Raw genomic sequence first — 22,536 nt, forward strand, 5'->3', positions numbered from 1 at the left:
TTTGACAGCATTATTACTGTATTAAGCTCTGGTCTGTTAATATTTTTGACCACAGCTAATCACTAAGTAGCTGTTTTACAGAATGTAAAAATCTATGTCTCATCTACTTCGAGATGTTTAAGGTGTTTCTGCTGTTTATTGTACTCTTCATACTCACTGGCAGGTTGTTAAACTAAATCTGCTGGTTTGTTTCTTAACAAAAGCACTTGTTGCTTCAAGCTTCTCCAGCCCTTTCACTTTCCTGTATTGATTCTAGTTTCCCTTCTTTATGCATTCACGTGAGTGAAATGTAAGAGAGGAGTAATTATTTGTTCTATAATCACAGAATAACAACTATGTGCAAGGCAGTGATATGTGTTAATGTTGAATTGTGTATGGTCTATAACATGGGACATATTGAAAAATCAGTATTGCTCCTTTTATGTTAGAAGATAAACTCTTTGCTAATGCTTGCTGGAGGACTTGTAAGTTTTACATTCTTTATCCTTAGGGAATAAGAATTCCATAATGCTTCAGCAGCAGATGATACCAATACATGAACAAAACAAGTCACACAATTTATAGGTCTATCTTACAAACTTACCTGCTTTCATGTCCTGGTTGAATCGACAGTACTTTGAGTGCTCAAGCAGGGGTAGACATTGCTCAATAGGTGTCCAGACATATGTCTCTGGACACAACAAGTCAGAGGGCCTGTACTGACCCTAGAAAGGAGGAAAAAAAAAAAGAGACTAGTGTTATCAGTTGCACAAAAACACTCTGGCTACAACTTCCCAGATTTTCCTATGAACAAGGAACAGTTTTGATCTAATCCACACCAAGTGAATCAGAAACAGCTTCACTGAAATCTCAGGCTTACTTCTTTAGTAATTTCAGCACCATCTCAGGAATACAAACTTAATCTTGGCACTTGAAGAAAATGGAAAATTAACACTTTTATGGTATCCATGATGAACTTGAAAAGATTTGGCTTTGCTTATTGAAACTCTGTATTTAAGTTATCCTCTAGAGTTCTGCTGAGATGGTGCCGACACTAAAAAACTCAGCACCTCCAAAAGCAGCTCGTCTCAAGTGTTGGTAATTCAAGCAAATAATGGAGATCCCACAAAAAAAAAAAGGTCTAATAGAAAAACCCACTTAACAGTAAGCAGGATGCTATTTTTATTGCATTAGTCACAGAGTATTTTGTTCACTGCTCCTTAAATAGTGCCATTTTCTTTTTAATTCATGGAGTATTTCCTGGAATAGCTTACAGGTAATGATTAGTGAAATTCTACCATATTTTGCTGATTTATTAAAAAGACATTTTTTGCAGTCATACCCAGAAACAAACCAGCCATAATTATTTTCCCTTCAGCTACAAAGAAAATCACCACCTCAGCAATAATAACCTCCTCTAATCAGATCTTCATTTGATTTAAAATAAGATTATTCATCAGCCTATAACTTAAGTCAAAAATCTATCTTGGAGCCATTATTCTTTTAATGCATACCCTCTCAACGTTCAGACCATATGGTGGCAATAGCAAATTAATCCTGAAAACTCCTGACACATATCAGCTTGAAAAACAGACATACGGGAACAGAATGGAAAAGTTTCAGCATCTCAATTACAAAGGGCTTGAAGCAACAGTTAAAAGACTGGTCATTATAAGAAGTCACACTGAAGCTGATGTAATTAAGAGTTCTTCATATAAATTACTTTAAATAGGTAATGAAGGTGATGGTCTTGATATGAAGTTGATTTTTGTTTCAAAACATATATTATGAAGGCAAAGTGGCCTTGAATGAAGCTGAGCAGCCTTTGGGAAGGGACGTCGATCATTACTGTGACTACAGCCTGGTGCTAAAGGCATGTTTTTTAAATGCCACATTCACAAGCTCTGTTGTTCTTTCAGACACACCCTTATGCAGCAACAGTCCATTTTTGAGAATCAGAAGAACCCTCTGAAGACTTGCAGAGATTCCCAATTCTTTTTATTCTCGTACTGTTTGACTCTTCACTATATTTACAGGAGAATTAACTGTTCAAATTATGTATTTCCCACCAACTGTGGATTGTTGAGTAAGAAATACAAAAATAATTTCTGATTAAAACAAAGTCATAACTATCCACATGGGGAAAAAAAACCCCAAACAACCAAGATTCATGCTGAACCTTGTCAAATACACGATGCATCTTTCCAAAATGAGCCTGTAAGACTCTGTTTTTCTCATAGGAAAACTATTCAGGATTGACTTGTAACTACTGTTGTTGTGTTTTTGGTTTTCCTTAATTAAATGCAAATTTTTCTATTAAATTAAAACAATATTCCTCCAATTCCATGCAGAAGCTTAAATCTCAAGGCCTTAGAAAATCCTCTAAAGGCAGAGAATGGAAATGACATTATTAAATAAACTACTTTGAAACGTTACGCTATCTAAACAGAAATAGCTGAAAGGTATGTGAAGGTAAAGCTTAAAGAACACTTTTAGTCACTGTTACTCAGATGAAACAATTTAAGGACTTGGTGGGGGAGGGAGGAAGCCTTTTCAGTAGGACTTGAAACAAAAATAGAACATAATTGTTGATTTTTAAAGACATTTTCTCAACTGACCAAGGCAGCAGAAATACCCAAATAATCACCTTTTGGAGCTGCTGCTTAAGCAAAAAACAAAGTGGCAATTTAGGGTTTCTTAGCAGCGTGGGTATACTCGTGGGTGTAAGTAAAGATTGCTCAGCCACTTATAGTTTACCTAGAAGGTTGTGCCCCTGCATCTTAAAACACATCACAACTGTGAATCCTACATGTGAAAACCATATTACTATTCAGTCCTGTTTTACATTTCCCAATTACTTCTATAATATCATATTCTGCCCTATTCTGTAACATGGGATATCTAACATTAACTACACTGCAGCATTACTCATTTGGTGGCAAGAAAAGAGCTTCTTTACTACTTAGTAAAACAGTGATGGAAAAATTGATTACCCGATCCATCACTGCAGATTCAGTGTCTATTTGGGGTGTCAAAGCACCCTATTTAGGAAGAAACTGTTCTGAGGTGACTTTCTTTGGATGTTTTCTTTCGCCCAAATTTACAATCTTGTTAATAACCTTCCCTGAAGATGCATGAGGCTGAGGTGATGACACATCACCAACCAGTGACACACAGTGTAATTAGAGGTAAAAATTATATGAGCCATTGATGCTCTTCAATATCCTCCCTTTCCAAAAGTATTTACAACCATATTACGAGCAAGATATTTCTCCTGCAAAGGCATTTTATTTATACTACTGGTTAAACTCACATCCCCTGAATCATTCAGTGGAGGAAGTAGGAAAACACATATCAAGGCAAGCTTCCCAATGAACAGTATTGGCACAATTTTATATTGCTAAAATTAACATGGGAATCCACAGAATTCATTAAATGCAATAATTTCTAGGGCCTTTTGCCTATTTTTTTCCTCCCCTAAACACTCTCAATTTACTCTATGATGTTTAAAACCTCAATATGTAAATAAACAACTCTGAATCCACCCTGTGTCCCCCCCTTCTCCCCCTATTCCTGAAGTGTAAAAAAATCTGACCCAGAGAACACAGCCAGATTCTGCCTCATGGACAGGAGCAGCTGTACTTCAAGAAAAACATTCAGATTCCATTATTCACTCTAAAAGGACTACATCATCTAAAAAAATTGCTTCTAAACATACTAGTTATAGTCCATCTTAATAGTACTGATTTGCAGTATACACCCAACATAACCCCAAAGTAGAAAAGGGATCTCCTGAAGGGAACTGCTGCTGAGCTGTTTATCATAGCACAAGAACTTCATCAGGTTTGCAAAGCTGCTTTTAAAAGTCATTTCTCTTCAGCTTGAGATTAAAGTAGTATACATTTCAGGAGTGATTCAGTCTACGGTAAAAGACCCATAACTGAAAACACTTTGTTTTACTTTTATCTCAGAATATGAAAGCTCTTGCACAGCAGCAATGTTTATGCTGTCCAGACCATCTTGCGAATACTTTACAAGACTTTCAAATAAAAAGTATCATCTTGTAGATCATCTCTAAGCACTTGTCTTATGTTTCAGCTCCTTAAACCCAATACCACCTGCTGATGAAATGCACTCTGCACATATTTCTGCCTGTGCATGTACACTTTGTTGAGAAATAGCCAACAAGATGTAAAATGTGCTATTTTGAAATGTTTTGGGAAATAAAAAGATACATTTGCCTAAAAGTTCTTCCTTTTTTTATGCCATTTAAAATGTTCAGACATCCAGAAACACTCTTCTTAAGCCAACATATTAACATGTTGTGACATATCAGATGTCCAATGTATAGTCTAATATCCCATCTCTGATAGCCAACAATAGAAAATACTCAGTGAAGTCTAAAGGAACAGTATAAGGCATATAGTGTTACTCTGCCAACATTCTCTTGACCTCCAACAGTTTGTAGTCCCACAATCAGATAATATAAGTAACAATGCATTTTGCCATTCAGTAATCCTAAACAACTGCTTCCACATATGTCAATCTGCAAACTGCACTTCTGTTTGACAACCATTCCTGCCTCTGTTACAGAACTGCAGTGAATGATCACTGCCTTATCTCCATGCCAGTCATGATTTTACAGACAAATATGGTACCTCCATCGGTTTGAAGGGAACTAAATCCTTTGCTGCATCCTCTTACATGTGGTACTCTATACCTTATACAATCAATCTGTCCTTTTTCCAATTTTGGTTGGAAATAGAAGGGCCACAGAGGGAAACATCCAAACTGCATTGTTTAAGGAGCAGGATAGCATTTGGTATTATGAAGATATCATGAAAACTAAAGGGGAAAAAATGCACCTTCCTAAAATACCTGACTCCTATCAAATGGCTTGATTGAAAAAGCAAAACTGAAAATTAGAATAGCTAAGAAATTCCTGGGTATGTGGTTCCTTCTACCAAGTCACCTCATTGCTGTATCAATGTGACTGATAATAAAAAATACCTCCAGGAAGTTTTCACTAACGTTTAGGGAGTTTTTCCTCTTATATAATATAAAAGAAAGAGCCTTTCAGGTGCTTTTCCTTATACTATTAGACATGCTGCATTTTAATTGGAAGCTTCTGGAAATAAATTTTACAGGGAGGCTGCCAAGCCTAAACTAATACTTCACACCATGACATATTTTGGTTTACAGTTTCCAAATCAGAACCGACCAGAATCGACTTCTCTGAGCATTTGTTCCACAGGAAGGGCAAAGGTTTTAATGAGACTTCAGTCTGGAGATTACTTTTTAAATATTTTGTAAAATCTGAGGGATTTGGTAAGCACTTGAGATGAAAAAACACCAGCAGAGTTTGTTTTTGTAGTCTAAGAAAAAATTAAAACGTGAAACTCCCAAGAAAGAGAATAGTCTCAAAAATGAAGAAGGTCAAGCACCAGTAGCACTGAAAAAACAAAACAGGAAGGTTAAACACACATTTAATTCTTTTATCAGGTACAGTTTACATCTGTATTCTATTTTTTCCACAATAAATCCATTGATCTTTTATTAAAAGTGAATTAAGACTGCCTTCATCTCCATTTCCAGCCAGCTGGTTAGAAAGAAGCTCTTCGACTAGGTAAAGAAGGCAAGCCCGAATTATCACCAGCAATCCGTTAGAGCCGGGCAGCGCCGTCCAAGAAAATGCACGTCAGGCTAGAGCTTCATGAAAGTCAGGCTCCTCATGGAAAGACAACCCTGCTGGAATCCCATCAGCAAAGTACTATAGCAGCCCCTGAAACACCTCAGGATAGTAGAAAATGGCCAACAAGTGTCTAAAAAGGCTCATGGACTGCTAGGAGAAACATAGCTTTCATTGGGGGAAAAAAAGGGGAATATTTGGGACTACTTTTTGGGGTTTTATTCCTATCCCCTTTAGTCTCTAACTCTGTCCAGTTCTTCTTCCTCCTTTCATATGTCACTATTATCTTTCCCTCCACTCACTGAGTATAACAAGCTCAGGGAGGCTGAGGATGTTTCTGTGACAAGATCCAAACTATGAAGTGATGCACATTTATACACAAACATGCCATCAGCAAGATCCAAGAAGCCAACAAAGTGCTGCTTGAGATAACGTCCATCCATTCGTGGCCTTACTCAAAGAGATCCTGTTACCCTCTCTAATACCACTGTATTAATCAAGGAGATAATTCTAGTTTCAAGTTAAAAAGTTAACAGCATGCTCAAGAGACTTTCTCTTCACTGTCACAGAGGGCTGCTGCAGATGTGATGTGTGCATGTAGGCGTTTATCATCTCTCTTTCATCAGCAGTTGTCCAGTGTTAAAGATAACACACTGCTCTGGGCATACTCTGTCAACCATTTTCAAGAGTTGCTCTCTCCTCTAAGACTTATTGCCAAGAGTTTGTTCTTTTTCATCTATAAAGCCCAGTGAGTGAGAGTTTCCATTGCTTGTTCTAAGCAACTAAAGCCGTTCTATCCAAAGCCATCATATTAAAACCACTATATCTGGAATAAAGCCAGTGACTGGGCTTGCACAAAAGAGGAAAACAATATCTCTCTTCAGGAACTACATCATAAAAACTACACATAAAAATTACATCATAAAATCTGTATTTTTAACATCTCCTTGATGTTAAACACATATATACACATATATAAAAGCTTACAAAAGATAATTTAAGGATAAGTTTTGCAGGGGAACCTTTGTCAGTCTTCTCTGTTCATATTCTTTGCATGATGAGATTTTAAGTAAATCTCAAAGTCAATGGGTGTCTAGTGTACTGTAACATTTCTGACCTTGGACACAAGTGAACAGCAGCCACTAGAGATGAGCATAGCTTGTTGATATTCCTACCCTGTATCTGTCTCATTAATTATTTTCTGAGTAAAAAAGATGGATAGATAAATCCAAGTTCTTCTTTTGCTGTTCTTAGATTTCAGTAAGCTTAATCCAAACAGTAAATGCCACTAGGCTAAATTTGCCACATCTATGGTGTTTCACATTGCAGAGACAAGAGTCCAAAACAATACAAAATGGTCCCTTCACTATCAATACTGTTCTTTATTCACCTTACAACAACTATTGTACCCTGTTTGCTGACTTTCGATGACAGGAGGAGCAAGTTCATGGACTGTGAGCTGCCCTAAGTTGGCTGACTTTACCCAAACCTGAAATATTAACATCCAAATGACAGACAAGTATGAAGACAACTCCTGAAACTGAGAAACAAAGGAAAATATTACAAATATGTAGCTATTCAAAAAGCTTACATAAAATTAGGGTCACTTTTCAAGCATGTTTTCCAAGTATTTTTACATTATCAAGATATTCACGTACCTATTTTGCCTTTCTGCATCTCCCATCGGGTTTATTATTTCTCTTTTGTTTATTTCTACTAATCTGGGCTGTACATAAAGGCATTTCATTAAAATAGATGAAGTTTAGCTTTCAATATTTGCTACAAAGACTTTGAGCCTGGCATATAAAATTGAGGTATGTTGATATGAGATAGTTCTTACAGGAAAAATCTACTGTAAGTTCTTGTCTGGAATTCCAGAGGCTTCCACCAAGAATATTAAAACATTGCATAGCTTCAAATTGTAACATTTGATCTTCCTCATTTAATAATATTTAATGTCAGTGATACTAAACTGGCAGAAGTGAAATCAGCACAAGACTGAGATTCCAAGCAATGTTTCTAATTCAAGGTGTACTTGTAAACATTTAGAGACTGACACTCCCTATGAATTTAAACCAGCCATATGTTCAAAATCTTTCCAGGGGAAAAAATCCCCCATGATTTGGTGTTTTTAAATAAAATAGGTAAAAGCAGTTAACATTTACTGGAAATTGTCATTACAAATCCAGTTGGGAACAAGATAATTAAAGCTGGTACCACTTAGATATCCTTCTGAATATGGAAACTAGTATCTTAGCCACAGAGAAGCTACTCAAGAATCAAGAAAAAAAGTAGGACAGTCTGAGAGAGCTTGAGTGGAAAACAATAAAACAGTTGAGTTTGTCCATTTGATGAATATTATCTTCTTAGAATTTTAGCCAACTTAGAAATATCAAGTATGTTACAGGAAAAAATAGAATACATTTTCCCTTTTTACTTCAAAATACAAAGGTCTCAGGGAATACAAACAGTATGATTATTGAAATGGAACATGTTTACTTTAAATCTGCAGCAGAAATTCTTAAGGAGACCCTGGCATTAAACTTGGAAAGAGAGATTAAAAAAAGTTATGACAAAAAGATAAAACCCAAGTAAGGGCCTCAAGAGGAATTCCTCATTAGAGACATACCAACTATGTTGACTTAAGTCTATCTCAAAAGGAGTTTATTTTGGCAGCTGTGAGAAGCCATAGGAAAGAAAATAAAAAGAGAGAAAGAAGAAGTGGTTGTTTCAGTCATGTGGATCCCACATCTTTCTCTTGAGGAGCTGCTGTGAACTGACAATATTTTTTGAGTCCATTCAATTAAAGGTATGAATTTAAGATTATATATATGAGATATACAAAATATAAGAAGATAAACTTAAAACCACAGAATCACCATTCTGTGAGCCTGTGATTTTATTTTCTTTTATTTATCATGAAGTGAAATCATGTCAGGAAAAATACACACAATGTCATGTATCATATTCGTGTTTTACACTTACACAGAATTTTCACTGTGCTATCAATTAGCTCTAAACAGTCATTAATACCTCATTAGCTGGAGTCCTAGCTAAAAGAAGAGCATTCATCTAAGCAACTTACAGACAGAGTCAGCAGCAAAGCCAAATTACTGCTGTATCAAAGAGACTTCTACTATCTGGTTATCAGAATAAAAACCACTATGGACCATGTTTATTTAACCGAAAAAACAATCCAGACACAGAAATTAAATGGAGAGAATTTAAATGGAAAGGAGCACGTTTTAAAATACTGTTTTCTGTACAACTGCACAAGGACCCAGAAAATTGACATTCACCAGAACTGAACTCCGAGCACACAACAGAAATGGGTATGAGGGCTGCATGCATCATTTGTCTTTTTATTTTTTGAAACCATTGACCAGGTTTATAATGCAACAAAAAGTAAACTAATGCACATTATCTTCTTAATCTTTGTGAGATTAAATGAAAACAGAGACTAAACCTGCTGCCCTTAGCTCCTATGACTCAATTCAAATCATTCTCTTCCCCCCCCCCTCCACTTTTAAAGCAGTAATTCTAGAGGATGACACAACAGAAAAGCAAGACAGAGGATTTACTGGTATCTGTGAAGTCTCCAATGTACTCTTTTTGTACGTGTCACACGTGCATTGCTCTTGCACTTAACCCAACTGCAGATTCACAGCTGCTCGATAAAACTTTTCAGCACTGTGCCCCAACAGGGCACACACAAACCTGCACTTCTTCCTGACCATTCAATTCTCTGTATTTCTAATCCTTCTGACAACTCTTTGTCTGCATGTGTGCTTTCAAATCAAACTCCCCATTCTAGCTCTTGTGTTCTGAGGTTACCCCCAAGACCTTGTGCTGTTTGTCCCATGCAGCACCAGTGCTCATCGGTGTCCAGGTCTTCCCCATCTTTCCTAGCATCTCCAATGATTCTCCTCAAAGAGTTTTCCCAAACTTTCTCCTCTCTCAGCTCCAAAACTTAACTACCCAAGAGCCCCAAGCCCTGCAGCACACAGGTTAGCCCTTCCTATGCAGTGCCCCTTCTTCTGCTCAACCTCACACATTCCATCTCTCCTGTGTGAGCACCCATCACACCGCCCCAAGGAATACTGCCTCTGTACTTGACTTTCCCAAAGCCCTGCTTCTGCCTCTAATGAGGTTTCCAAAAACTCATCCAGAAACACAACAGAACTTGGCAAAAATCTATGCAGACAGTACTCTAGGGGCAAGAAAACAAAACCTACCCAGGAAAGTCTGGCTTGATGGTAGCCTTATACTGAATAAATAACTTCATGGTTCACCTTCATGTCCAGCTGTTGACTCAGTCTGTGGAATATTTGAAGCCATAACAAATAGTGGACTAATTGACAGCTTTTCAAATTGTGGAACACTGATGTTCACAAGTTCAAGTATCCTCCTGATTAAGAATTCAAATGTGAGATTTGGCTTTAGATTAAGACAGGTTATGTGGGATTTTCAAAAGCATATTTATGCATCTGAATCACACTAATAAAAAGAGTCACTTAAAAAATTGATACTCCAACATTCTTCATTTCTGTTTGCTTTTGTGCATCTAAGAAACAATACTGGGAATCAGTAATTCAGAACAGTACAAGATTTCTAACTGTAAGGCTTTCTATCAGTATACGGTACACTTGATATGTGTTTTTCATGTCCAACAATGAAAACCTAACACACAACAAATAATTTACCTTTAGTCCTTCAACACTGAAACATACACAACTCAATATTGAAGAAACAACTTCAACAGTGGTACATATACAGAAACAGGTGTTAATAGTCATCTTAAGATAGTAGAAAAGAGGAAATTTGCAGGACAAAGTGGAGAAAACAGCACATGAAAGCTCATTAGGAAAAACTTCATTTCCATGGGATCTTGAGTAAATAATATTTCTGAATTCAAGTTAACACGTCCTTAACACACAGAGAGAAAAGATGTTACTCAGGCTAAGAACTTGAAGGAGAAAATAAAGGAATTATAAATCTCAGTGTTTTAAGTGTCTCCAATTTATATGATCAGGATAGAGTAACACACCTCTGCCCAAAAATCTAAACTTATTTGCCTCCCTTACATCTGTAGATTAAAAAAATGAATCAATAAAGAAAAAGGCTTGTTTTACCTTGCTATTCCAAGCATATGTTAGAACTTTAACAGCAAGAAAAGCATTATCTATCTGTACAAAGTATCAACAAGCATCTGTACAAAAATTCTGGACCACCAAAAAGAAGTGCACTTTAAAAGAAGTTTTATTTTATTGTCCCTCAAAAAATGTTTATTTTCATAGTGAGTTTTCATTCATGAAATAAGCATTCTAATTTTAGGCCCATTTTGTTTGTCTAGTGTTTGTTAAACAAGCTTGCTTTGTTTGCTGGGAGAAGAGAATTTGTAAACAAAGCCATTCTGTGCTCTCCCAGGAGTTCTTCCTCAGCAGGAGACCATTCTACTTCACCTCAGGACCATCTCAGCATGTGGAGTTCACAAACCACATGTCTGAATTCAAGCCATTATTGATCTCATTGCAACAGACTCAAAATGAGACCAAAGCTGTACTGCAGAAATGTGTTAAGTTTTGTCACCCTAAAAGAACTAGTATGTGGTCTCCAAAACTGTTTCAAGTAAAGCAGTCAGGCATCATGCCTCCTTTACAGCCCACACAGCCATCCCAGCGCTGCAGAAAGTGGGATCTTCACTGCTACCACAGCCTGTACCACTTTCCTTTCACCTTCTCCACCTCAACACCTGAAACTGAAAACCAGGCTGCAGCTATATTGATTTTCAGAAGAAATGCTTAACTGGGTGAGCCCCTGAGTTTCTGAGGTTCAATCCATTTGAGTCCCTCTGGGACCATGCTAAATCTAAGAAAGTGAGGAAAGAATTCATATATAGAAATACTAAACATATGTAGGAATAAGACACAGAAAATAAGGCCAGGTAGAGAGAGGTATTGAATTTTCATCAAGCAGTTTTGCAGGGAATGAGAACTGCCTGAGGACATGCTACAGTAAAAACCATTGTATCCTTTCAACATGTTCTTTTTGACATTGACTTGCTTTCAAACTTCTCTGTATGTTAATGAATACTGTCTACTTAGCTATAAACAAAACATTAAACTGGAATTCTTGTCAAGTCAGGTCATTTTTATTATACAGAATGGAACAAAGTGATGGCAAAAGAGTTCTGTGGCTGCAATTCTGCATGCAGGTTTTGCACTATTAGCAATGTAAATGCACATGTGTATGGCCACAGCTATGTAAAACTGCCCAAGTTCAACCCTATTTCCACAGTTGGTTAGAAGTGATTCACTAGTATTTCTTCATCCAAATTACTGCCATGAAAAGGTACATGAATGTCTACTTGCATGTTTTCCTAAACATACTGTTTAATGTTACATATCCCCAAAGTCTTTGAGCTGAAAACATCAACGCTTCAGTCCTCTCATAATGCCAGATGTTTGGAAAGTGTTTTGTTTATAAACACCTTTGCAGAAGAAAACAAATCTGAAGGCAATTGGGCTGGAATCAGTAACTATACTATATGCTACATTAAGTCCTGACCATACCAAAACTTGGTAATTCAAGGGTATATTTAAACATGCATCCAAATATAGGATTGAGGGAGTGTTAAAATTAGAACTGCACTTAATAAAGAAATCAAGCACTTCGTTGACATTCTGACAGTTTATAATCATTGCTTTTCAGAGTTCAAATAATTAAAAATTGCCCAAGCAATCACCTGGCTTTATTTTAACACCAGAAAGCTCCACACTGTTTTAATGCAGATGCATATCATCAAATACAAAAGCAGTTTTATGCATTTACATGCATTTTAACCACATTTCTGAGTGCACAAAGTATGACAAACACTTCAATGCTTGTCACCATATGCCCATAAGTATTGACACAACAGTTTAATCCAGATCTGCACAGCTAAAGGGCCAAAATGTTGCTAAAACTTCCCTGCCTCCTATTCAGCTTTGGTGGCATCTGAAGCCGTTCCAATGTACAGCAGCAGTGGTGGGCCCCAGGAGGCTGTTGTGCTGATGAGGGTTGGCAGAAGTGTGGCACATTCCAGCTTCACCTTGGCAGAAGGTCTCCAGCTGCCCCTTTAGGGAAGTTTTCTGTTGGTGTTACTCTGTCCAAGCAACCTAACGCAGTCAGGAGCCAAACATTTGGCCATAAACCCAGAGAAAGAGTTCATAAATCTCAGGAATAGAAGAATATCTTCAGTTTTAAGAGACTCTCAGGAGAAGGTTCACACTCGTTTTTGTTTGTTGTTGCTCTAAAGACATGCAATCATCTCAGAGGCAAGAGAATCAAGGAAAGCCCTTCTTACACAGAACGTAGCTTGTAGGGTACTAGAGATTTTTAGAGACTTTTGTGGCAGTTTGCAGCTTTTCCAGCTTAAGGGGTATTGGCTTGAGGAATCTTAGCATCTTTTTTTTTTTTTTGGATCATCACACTAACTTCTTCCTGCATCATGAGTAAAAGAGGTAAATTTGCTTAAAACTTCATCAGAAGATGGGGCTGTTAGCACAGGCATTTGAAGACTTAACAGTTATCAATGTGATCAAGAAGACATTTAACAGAGTTTTTTTACCATCCCCCATTGACAGAGAATACCTTTGTGTTTATAAATCCATTAAACCATCATCATCAAACAGCAAAACATATATGGTTCTGAGAAAGAAACCAATTTACCTTCTAAAAGTTTCAGTCAGGGCTTACAAATTGAGCTCTATTAGAAGCACATCACAATTTATAAGAAACACATAAAATACCATATTGCAATAATTTAGGCTGCACAGGAGCTGTCATAGAATCATAGAATGGTAGGGTTGGAAGGGACCTTTAGAGATCATCTAGTCCAATCCCCCTGCAGAAGCAGGGTCACCTAGATCAGGTCGCATAGGAACATGTCCAGGAGGGTCTGGAAGACCTCCAAGGAAGGAGCCTCCACAACCCCTCTGGGCAGCCTGTGCCAGGGCTCCCTCACCTCAACGGTGAAATAGGTTTTTTAAGTGGAACTTTGTGTTCCAGTTTTATCCCATTACCCTTGGTCTTGTTGGATTCTTCCTCAATGCCACACCTAATTTAGCGGGAATTGTGGTGGAGCAGCCCCAAAGCTTCTCCCTGTGGAGACTTTCCCACTTGATTTTCTTGCACAGCATCCTCAGATTGTTGAAAGTGAGAAGCAGGAACAGAGCTTGAGACAGGCTCTCAGAGGGCACTATGGCATTTTACTCAGTGTCCTTCCCTGCCACTGCATGACATAAACTGAAGATGCAGAGTAGCAAGCCCTGTCCCCATCCCCTGAGTATATTGAAACATCTCTCCACCTTCCTCTCCTTCTCCCAGAAAGAAAGATAGTTAAAAATATTTAATAGCAAGCCAGACAATGCCAACGGGTAAAAACTAAACTGGAAAGAATGAAAAAGAAAGAAATTCATAAAATAAATCATGGATCAACCTTACTGTCCAAATTATCACTAATTAGCCTTCAGCACACTGTCCTTAATATCTTAAATAAAAGCAATAGATCAGTGGAACAAAGAGCTCATCTTGTCTTCTCTCCATTCACAGAACAACAGTGTGTTTGTGTGGGGACCAACAGGGAACTTGGTTCCTGTGTACTTTTGCTCCATGAACCCATTCTTCTTCAGTTAGCTGACAATGGGGTCATTTTCATACCCTTTTTTTGTCATTCTAGCTCAGTGTTGTTTGTGAGAACATTTTTATTCTGAACAAAAAAGGGGAAGGAAGCAAACAGTACCTTATTCTATTAGAAAATATTATCTAGTCCCTTGAAACCTTTCTAGGAAGAAATCATCTAACACAGCAACCAACCACTCTGAACCGTTTCAGGCATTCCTTTTGGAACACTTGAAAACAATATAAAGTTTTCAGCAGTGGTGGTGAACTCTCTCACATGATAAACAGCAACCTCAGGGCAGTGTCTGGAAACAGCAAAAGGAGTTTGTGTTGTTTTATTTCCTTTTTCATTTTGCACTCCACAGACAACAGCCTGCCAAGCTCCCAGCTCTCCCCAATAAGGTAACCTTTGAAAGCCTTTGGGAGCTGATTTTATTGGGTTAAGAAAAATCTTTGAAGAAGCTGTAACAAAAACATTTCAGCTGCTCCATTGACCCTTCTGCTTGGGGCCCTACTCCATGCAGTGAGAGCTCCAGTGCCTACACTGCAGTCTTCATGAAAACACAGCGCCCAGCCAAGAGCCAGCCAGGCTCCACAAACTTTGAGTATAAAGACAGTATAGTTTCAGTTTCAAATTATTTTCATTTGAATAACATTGGTGGCTATCAGTAGATAACATGAAGCAAGATCTAGTGATAGGCTGGTAATGTGAAAACGCAATTACCATCATCTGCAATCCACTGCTAACACATCTTTGCTCTGGGGTTTGTTTATTCTGAATTTATTACTTTAGGCTGCCACTTCCAGCATTCACTATAATGCTTCAAATACTAATTTACTGTAGTAAGGAAGCTAAAACTCTTCCAGAAGGTCTCTAAAGGCACTGTGAGGAACAACTGTAAAATGCAATGTTCTCTACTGAAAAAGAAAGGCAACTTTTATCAGATATTTACCTAAACCAGAATGAACTGCAGAGAGATGCAAGAGCATATACACGTGTGCTTTCATGGTCACAAACCTTGACACTAAAAATAACTCAGCCAAATCCCAATTTAAGCCATTCTGAACATTCTGTAGTCACACAACTCACATTTTTTTGCCTTTCCACCCCTTCCCTCCAGAGTCTACTATCTTCTTCAAGTATAATGAAGGCTCATATTGTATAAACAAATGGTAGAAGCTGACCTCAGCATCTGAGAGCCTTAGACTGAAGACCTAATTTCAGACATCATTCTGTAGGAATGCATCAAGTTGATGAAAATCCATTAGACTGCATAAGAATGACAATAAGCTTGGAGAAAAGGTGGAATTCATGAGAGGTTTTTGTGGATGGTTGCTTGGGGTTTTTAGCAAAAATAAGAGAAGCCCAAGAAGAGGCATGATGGCAGACATCACATGTAGAAAGAAGAGTGCTGAGAAAAAAGAACAGCCAAGAAATAACAGGGTTATTTAGGTGCAGAACGTGTAGGATAAAATGAAATGTTCTTTAGTTCAGGTCAGTCATCAAGAAAAAAGAATTTCTATGGGAAAATTAAGAAAGCCCAAGGACATGGAAGTACATAACAGCCAATAGACAAAGGTGTGTATAAGCTTGTCAAGGGAGGGCTTTGGCACACGGGTCCAACAGGTGTTAAAAGTTAACACAAATACAGCTGAACCTGTGTTGGCATAAGGGGATGGACTCCATTCTATGATTCTGTGACTCCATAATGCCCCATGGCCCCTGACAAGTCTACTTCTCTGATTCCACTTTTCCCTCCTGACTCCAAGTCATTCCCCTCCACAAGAATCTAGGACATCCCTTTCCCTACAAACTTTTTGTAAACTAGATTATTAGAAGCATTGTGCTTAACATCAGGATGGAGGTTAAATAATAGAACCTCATTAATATACTTATACTTGGAGACTTGGTACAGTCAGTAGCTAAACAAACTCAGACAGAGAAAATAATCATTCAAAATAACAAATTGTCATCTAGATTAAATGTAGCACTTCAGAGAAATGTGCTGTGATACCTCTGTGAAATTAATGAGGTCTTAGTAAAACCAGACCTCATTAAAGTATCTACTGTTAAATCTTTCCTGGAAAATTGGAGAAAAAACATCTCCTGTGTAGATTAACTGACTTGTCAGCCAGCTCCTACTGTAAAGACCACAAGGTGAAATACAGCAGAGCCAGGAAAAGCAGGAGTTCCTGGCTTTCAGACTGAATAAATTCCACTTGACAATATTGCCTAATTAGAGCTAATAAGATCAGCAAAAAAACCCAAAAATACATAAAGCATACAATAAGAGCAAACGGATTTGAAGCCAAAGGAGAGATCCAATACCGCAAGCGTTGCCAGATTCAATAAATGTGGTGCATGGATAAAACTAACCAGGGTTTCAATGACTGACTTACACTTTAGTGACACGTTTTTCTCCAGGACAGTGGAGAACAACAGTGATGTTTTGCCCAACACTTGTAAACTGGCATAGCTATAAACCACTTCACACAGAGACTACAGTAGGAAAAATGAAAAGTATTACTTTCAACATGTAAGGTGTCCGTTTCTCCATAAGAAAATTCACCCACTTTGTGTTATACCCACAAAGAGACAAGTAGAGATACAAAATTCAGAAGTAAAGAATGGTAACTGGTGTTTGAGGACCATCCAAAAATGATTTCATCAACAAAGTAATTAAGTGAAGCTGACAAAACAGTGCTATATTAACTGATTTGCTTCTTACTTTAAAAATCCCATGCATTCTTACACTTACTAGCAGGGACTAATGGATTTATAATTGGAGAATTCTGAGCTATGAGTTATGACCTCATTCCTCAGATGGAGATAAATTAAAGACACGTGAATTGGGAAGTATATTATGCTACCTCCAAAAAAACCCCAACCAAACCAAACCCACTCCTCTTTCGTCTATGTATTTCACAGTTTACAGTTCTCACTTTAATAGCTATGGGTTGCTATGGAGTCCCTAAATAAGCTTTCAAGTTGGATTTAGTGCAAGTCAGCAATAAGCAGTGAATTTATGACTACGCAGAGTTATGAATTAGACATGATAAATTCCTACCAGCTATTATCATTCAGAATACGGTTTGTCTCAGGTTTATTAACATGATCCTGACTAAATCTTTTAAGCAGCTCCTTTTGACAGAGAGGCAAGTTACCTCTAACAACACTGAAAACATCTACTGGCAGTGAACTGGTCTACAATTTAACAAACTATACCTCTTATTCTTGTGCTTTTATGAAAATGAGGTTAGATTTTAGTTTAAGTGGCACCCAAGATAACAAAATCATATTTGTTAAGGAAGCTTAGGACAACTCCCCTATAGTGTTAAGTGGAGAATGCTGATGTGCATATGTAGGTGATTAATACCATTTCTTTCCCATTTCTATGTTTATTCTTCAGAACATCTGAACTGTGAATCCTGAATATACACCTCCTTATGCACAAACATATCCCTGTCATATGCAGAATAAACAGTCTTTACTGATAGATATTCAAGTCATTAGTAGCATCAAAATTATCATCAAACCAGTAAATCATCAACATTCAAATCTGGTATTTAAATCTCCTCATATTTGGAATTGAAGACATAATGAGTTAGAACATTTCTCTCAAATAGCCAATATGGGAACTGGTTCTTTTGGGGTTTTCTCTTTGGTTGGGTTTGGGTGGAGGGATGCATTTGGTTTTTTTTAAAGACTACATATAAATAATGTCATCTGACCCAAGCCTCATATAGAAGATAAGAAATGGATAGTTTTAAGAGGACCTGCTCCTATTCACCAACATTTTTTCCTCCATTATAGAAAAACAAAGACCAAAGAAAAGTCAATTACTCAATCTGAGGAAATTTGGTTTTTAATCAAATACCCACCAAATAAAAAGTTACAGGTATAGAGCTGAAACTGTAGAAAGGCCATGACTCTCAAACACGACTCCACTCTCAAAATTACTTTCAGATAGAATTTCTTCAAAGCTTGTACAGAAAACACCCCAAAACTTCTGCTATGGGACATGTTTATTTTCTCAAGAGGCAGTAATGAAAAAGAGACTGTTCACTTCGGAGGTCAGCCGAGACCTTTGTGAAAGACATTTCTTTCTGCCCTGATAAAAGTCTACAAATAATACAATCAGGCATAAATATACATATTATTTTCACTTCAGTTCTGCTACATTTCAATCATGTTAAACTTTAAGTAAACAACTGAAAAGAAATCCACATTTCCAAAATTGGAAAAATAAAACCCCTGGGCCATGTTGAGCTTCTTCCCAAGGGAGCTCTAACTCACCAAAAGAAGGTCTTGATTGCAAATATTTCAAAAAGGAAAAATAAATTTTAAGGAAAAAAAGAGATATATGGTTGGGATCTGTGTTTGTTTCCAGTAGAAAAATGGGATTGCAACTGGTTTTAATCCTGTGTGAAATTCAATACCCGCACTGAGAAAAAACTGTAATAATTTACCAATTACACACAGCATAAGACAGCAGCCTAGGACAAAAATGAAAAGTAATTGCATTCACTATCTTTGCCTGCTAGGGAAACAACATGGAAACTGAGACTCTGCTTTTAATAATTACATTTTGAGTGAAAATCCACTGTCAGCATTCAGTAACATCTGTTGCTATCCAGAACAGAGCATCTCCTTATTCTGCTTTCTGATGCTCACAATAATGCAGTTTTCACAACCTCACTAGAAATATCTTGAACAAAAAACAGAAAATCAACCTAGTAAGTGGCCTCAAACACTTTGCAAGATGCTGCTCAAAGTAAATAAGAAACACTTAAAAATATTTATCACTAGGCTACACCAAGAACTAAAAGACTAGAATCTTTCACCCATTGTATTTTCTGTTCTGCCCCACATTCTTGTAGTTGTTTTTTCCAAATTGTTCAGTTCCATTTAACTCAGTTTTTGGGCTTTGGTCTTCCAGATGAGGAAAGCTGAACAGAGAAAGCTTTTATGGAAGAAAGGAACAAACAAAATAAGGAAAAAAAAAGAAAAAAGAAGAAAAAAAGGAGGGGGTGGAAAGCAAGCTGTAAGGGATGCTGCAGTCCTGAATGCAGCATATGACTTATCAGAGCCACAGACAGACAGCCTTCCAGTCAAAACACATTTGATTAAATATATGTGGTGAGATAAGGACCTTTTGTGCTAGTTACAACTTGAAGGAATATGAAAGCAACTTGATTTTCAGAAGCATTTAATACGCACTCACTGAGTCAATCATCCAAATACTTTTGGAAGTCTTGGCCAGCTACTTGAGCTCTCAAAATCCCTTTGGGTTTTAAAGCCAAAACCCCAGTATAATTCAGAGTAGCCTTTTTCCCCCTCGGTCGCTAACCCAGACCACTAGAAGGAAGACATGGGGTAAGTTCAGAGCTCTGAAGAAATGAATGTTCAATTTTAGCTGCTGATGTTAATGTTGAAGAGTACCCTGGCCAGTGGGGAAATGCAGGAAAGGAGAGGAAGGCAGTGAAAAGTGATGTTTAAGACATACAGAGAAACAAGGGATTTCCCCCCTACTTCTGTAACTTACATTTTCATGGTCTTATTATTATTATTATTATTGTATGGGTTTTTCTTTGTTTATTATTTTGCTGTTTTTAACCCTCTTGCCCAAAAAAAGCAACACCACTGTGCTGTCAAAACTTTTATTGCTTTCTTGGAGTAGGTAATGGTTTTTCAACCCAGGTATTTCAGTTCTTTATTACCAAATAGCATCGCAATCAACAACCTGGCACTCTGTAACAAGTACCACCTTTTCTGAAATCAACTAAATCAACTAAATGTTGACTACTTATACGAAAAAATAATGTTTTGTGCTAATTCAGATGCATATTTATACCTATAAACTGACAAAAATAATCCTGAAAAGCCACTATTACACATGCTAACAAACTGCAGCAGAATAACTCCAGTTCTTGAATCAACTCTCAGTTTATTACTATATACCTTGGTAATGGCAAAATAGGATATCAGTGAGAAAAAAAGGATGACAGTTGGTCACAGAATCATGCCACATTACATCTTTTCCCTCTCACACATTTCAGCTGACACAGCAAATCTGAGCTTATTGAAAAGGTTTGCTAAATTCTAAGGTCAGAAACGACCAAAGAGGATGAGCCAGACCTTTGTGGATCCCATGGACGTGGAAGTCCAGGCTACCACTGGATGCATTTCACTGCTGCAGGAAAAGTGATGCTGAAATTCCTGAAAGCAGCCAAAGAAATTGGCTCTTGAGTGCCATAAAATTCCAGGGGCACCACTTACAACCACAGTCAGTCTGAGGTATTTGGTTTAAGAATGATTAATCACAGTTGAATCAGCCTTTTGTTTCTTTTCTGACATTTCAGAACCCTTTCTAGTATTCCATCTATCTGAAGTCTGGCCATGCCTTGATACCGAAGGAGACTGACTGAAATAATTCCATTTACTTTGGCCTGTATACAAGTCTGGATAAAGATTTCAGTCAAAACACCTCTTCACATCACAGAATGGTCTTAAAATGGTACACACAGATAACACAGCAAGCAGACATTAAACCTGTTACGCAATTCAAAGCACTCTGGTAGTTATTTACAAGCTTAGCAGTGTGGCTTCAGGGAAAGCAGATGATTGACCAAAACAAGCAATGATACATGATCCAATTGCAGGATTTGTGTGCAAATATTGACACTGAAGAAACCTGAGAAAACCCAGAACTAAGGAAACTCACGTAGGAAACGTCACCAACAAAACCTTCCCAATACAAGAACTTAGAGGAGCACTTGATTTAAGGTCAACAGAGGTCTGAATGGCAAATACACAACAGCAAATGCACCTACCATTTACACCAGAAGCACAAACCCAAAATCTATTTCATGTCACCAACCACAAGATTCAAAATTAGTATCAAAGAACTGTAATGCAAAGAACAGAAATGATCTCCAAGAGCTCAGTGGGGACTGGAAAATGCAAATTCACTAACATAGAGCCATGGAGAAAAAAGTTTGGCTTGGAAAGCTGCAGGATAAAACAGGCAGAACACTGTACAAGACAAAAATCCAAGATCTTCTCAAACCTCTCTCTCATATGGCTGGTTGCTAAAGGTATTTCTGTAACTCTACAAATGTTTGTAAACCAATGTCTTTAACTGAAAAGCATTAACAAGTACAGATAGAGTATTTAAATACATGAGAAGCAACCCTGAGACCAACATCACCTTTAAGTAAAATAGTTTCTTATACTGAAAATTTTACCACAGATTCCAAAATGCATTAGGAAAAAGATTTTGCATCTTGTAAGTCCTTGAAAATTTTCCAGGAGACTGGTTTCCAACTGAAGAACTACCACATGTAACAGAATCTGAAAAGTTTTACCACAAGGCTGGGAATTTCTTCAGAGAACCATTTTAATCTTGTATTACCCTAACCTACCTGGAAAAAATGGAACAAAGCCATTGCTTCAGGTTTTTTGTAGGAGTTTTCCATATTAACATAGTTAATAAGACTACAGAAATCCTTGTCTCAATTTAGTGTAGGTTTTCTTTTACCAGTTCATAAATATTAACCCACACATGAGAAGAAATCTAAGAGAAGGTGGGAACTGAAAAATAGCCTAATATTGCAATATATTCCCTTCCCCCAGTTTAAGTAATTTCATCAGTATTTCACTGTTTTAAAAATCACATTGCAAACAAATACAAGCTGTTTAGGAACAAACAGAAAGAGAAGAGAATAATAAGACAAAAGGGAGCTTTATTTTTCAAAGCTTCTGTAATTACCTCGGATCCATGGGGTGGATAATACCCTTTAACCATTTATCTTCCTGCTGATAATCCAGAACTCTCCGATTCTGTTACCGAGCCACAGGAACCCTGACTTGGGGATCCTCAAGCCTGCAGTCTTGCACTGGATTACACACTATTTATGCCCAAAACTGTACCATTTGTGGAAATCAAATCCTTCAGATGAAAAGGTCAGACACTGATCCTCAATAATGCATTTGCTGCCAGCTCAGCCCCCAACCTGCTCAATGGTGGCTTAAAATACTCAGCAGCTGCACAGGGCAGTTGTGGTGTGGGCAACTGCTATGGCATTCTGGCCATAGTGAGGGTGATTGCTCAATGAAAGGTTCTAGGATAAAGATATGGATAGCCTTTGAAGAATGGTGTAAAAAAGCAGAACAAGCATATTAGTAGCCTATTAAAAAAATACTT

The 22,536-nt window shown here is 37.4% G+C and overlaps 1 protein-coding gene across 8 annotated transcripts in view; it reads right to left on the minus strand.

Moving 5' to 3' along the window:
• The window catches only part of ATE1 (arginyltransferase 1), a 79,470-nt gene that overhangs the window by 20,047 nt on the left and 36,887 nt on the right, over positions 1–22,536 (minus strand). For 7 of the 8 annotated variants that reach the window (XM_062001354.1, XM_062001353.1, XM_062001350.1 and 4 more), the window contains one exon: positions 584–704. In XM_062001354.1, coding sequence (XP_061857338.1) covers positions 584–704 — 121 coding nt within the window. Of the gene's footprint in view, positions 1–583; positions 705–11,805; positions 13,151–22,536 lie in introns of those variants that run through there. The other variant, XM_062001355.1, reaches the window with a different exon arrangement.

This window comes from Colius striatus, chromosome 8 (assembly GCF_028858725.1).
Source record: "Colius striatus isolate bColStr4 chromosome 8, bColStr4.1.hap1, whole genome shotgun sequence".
Taxonomy (NCBI): Eukaryota; Metazoa; Chordata; class Aves; order Coliiformes; family Coliidae; genus Colius; species Colius striatus.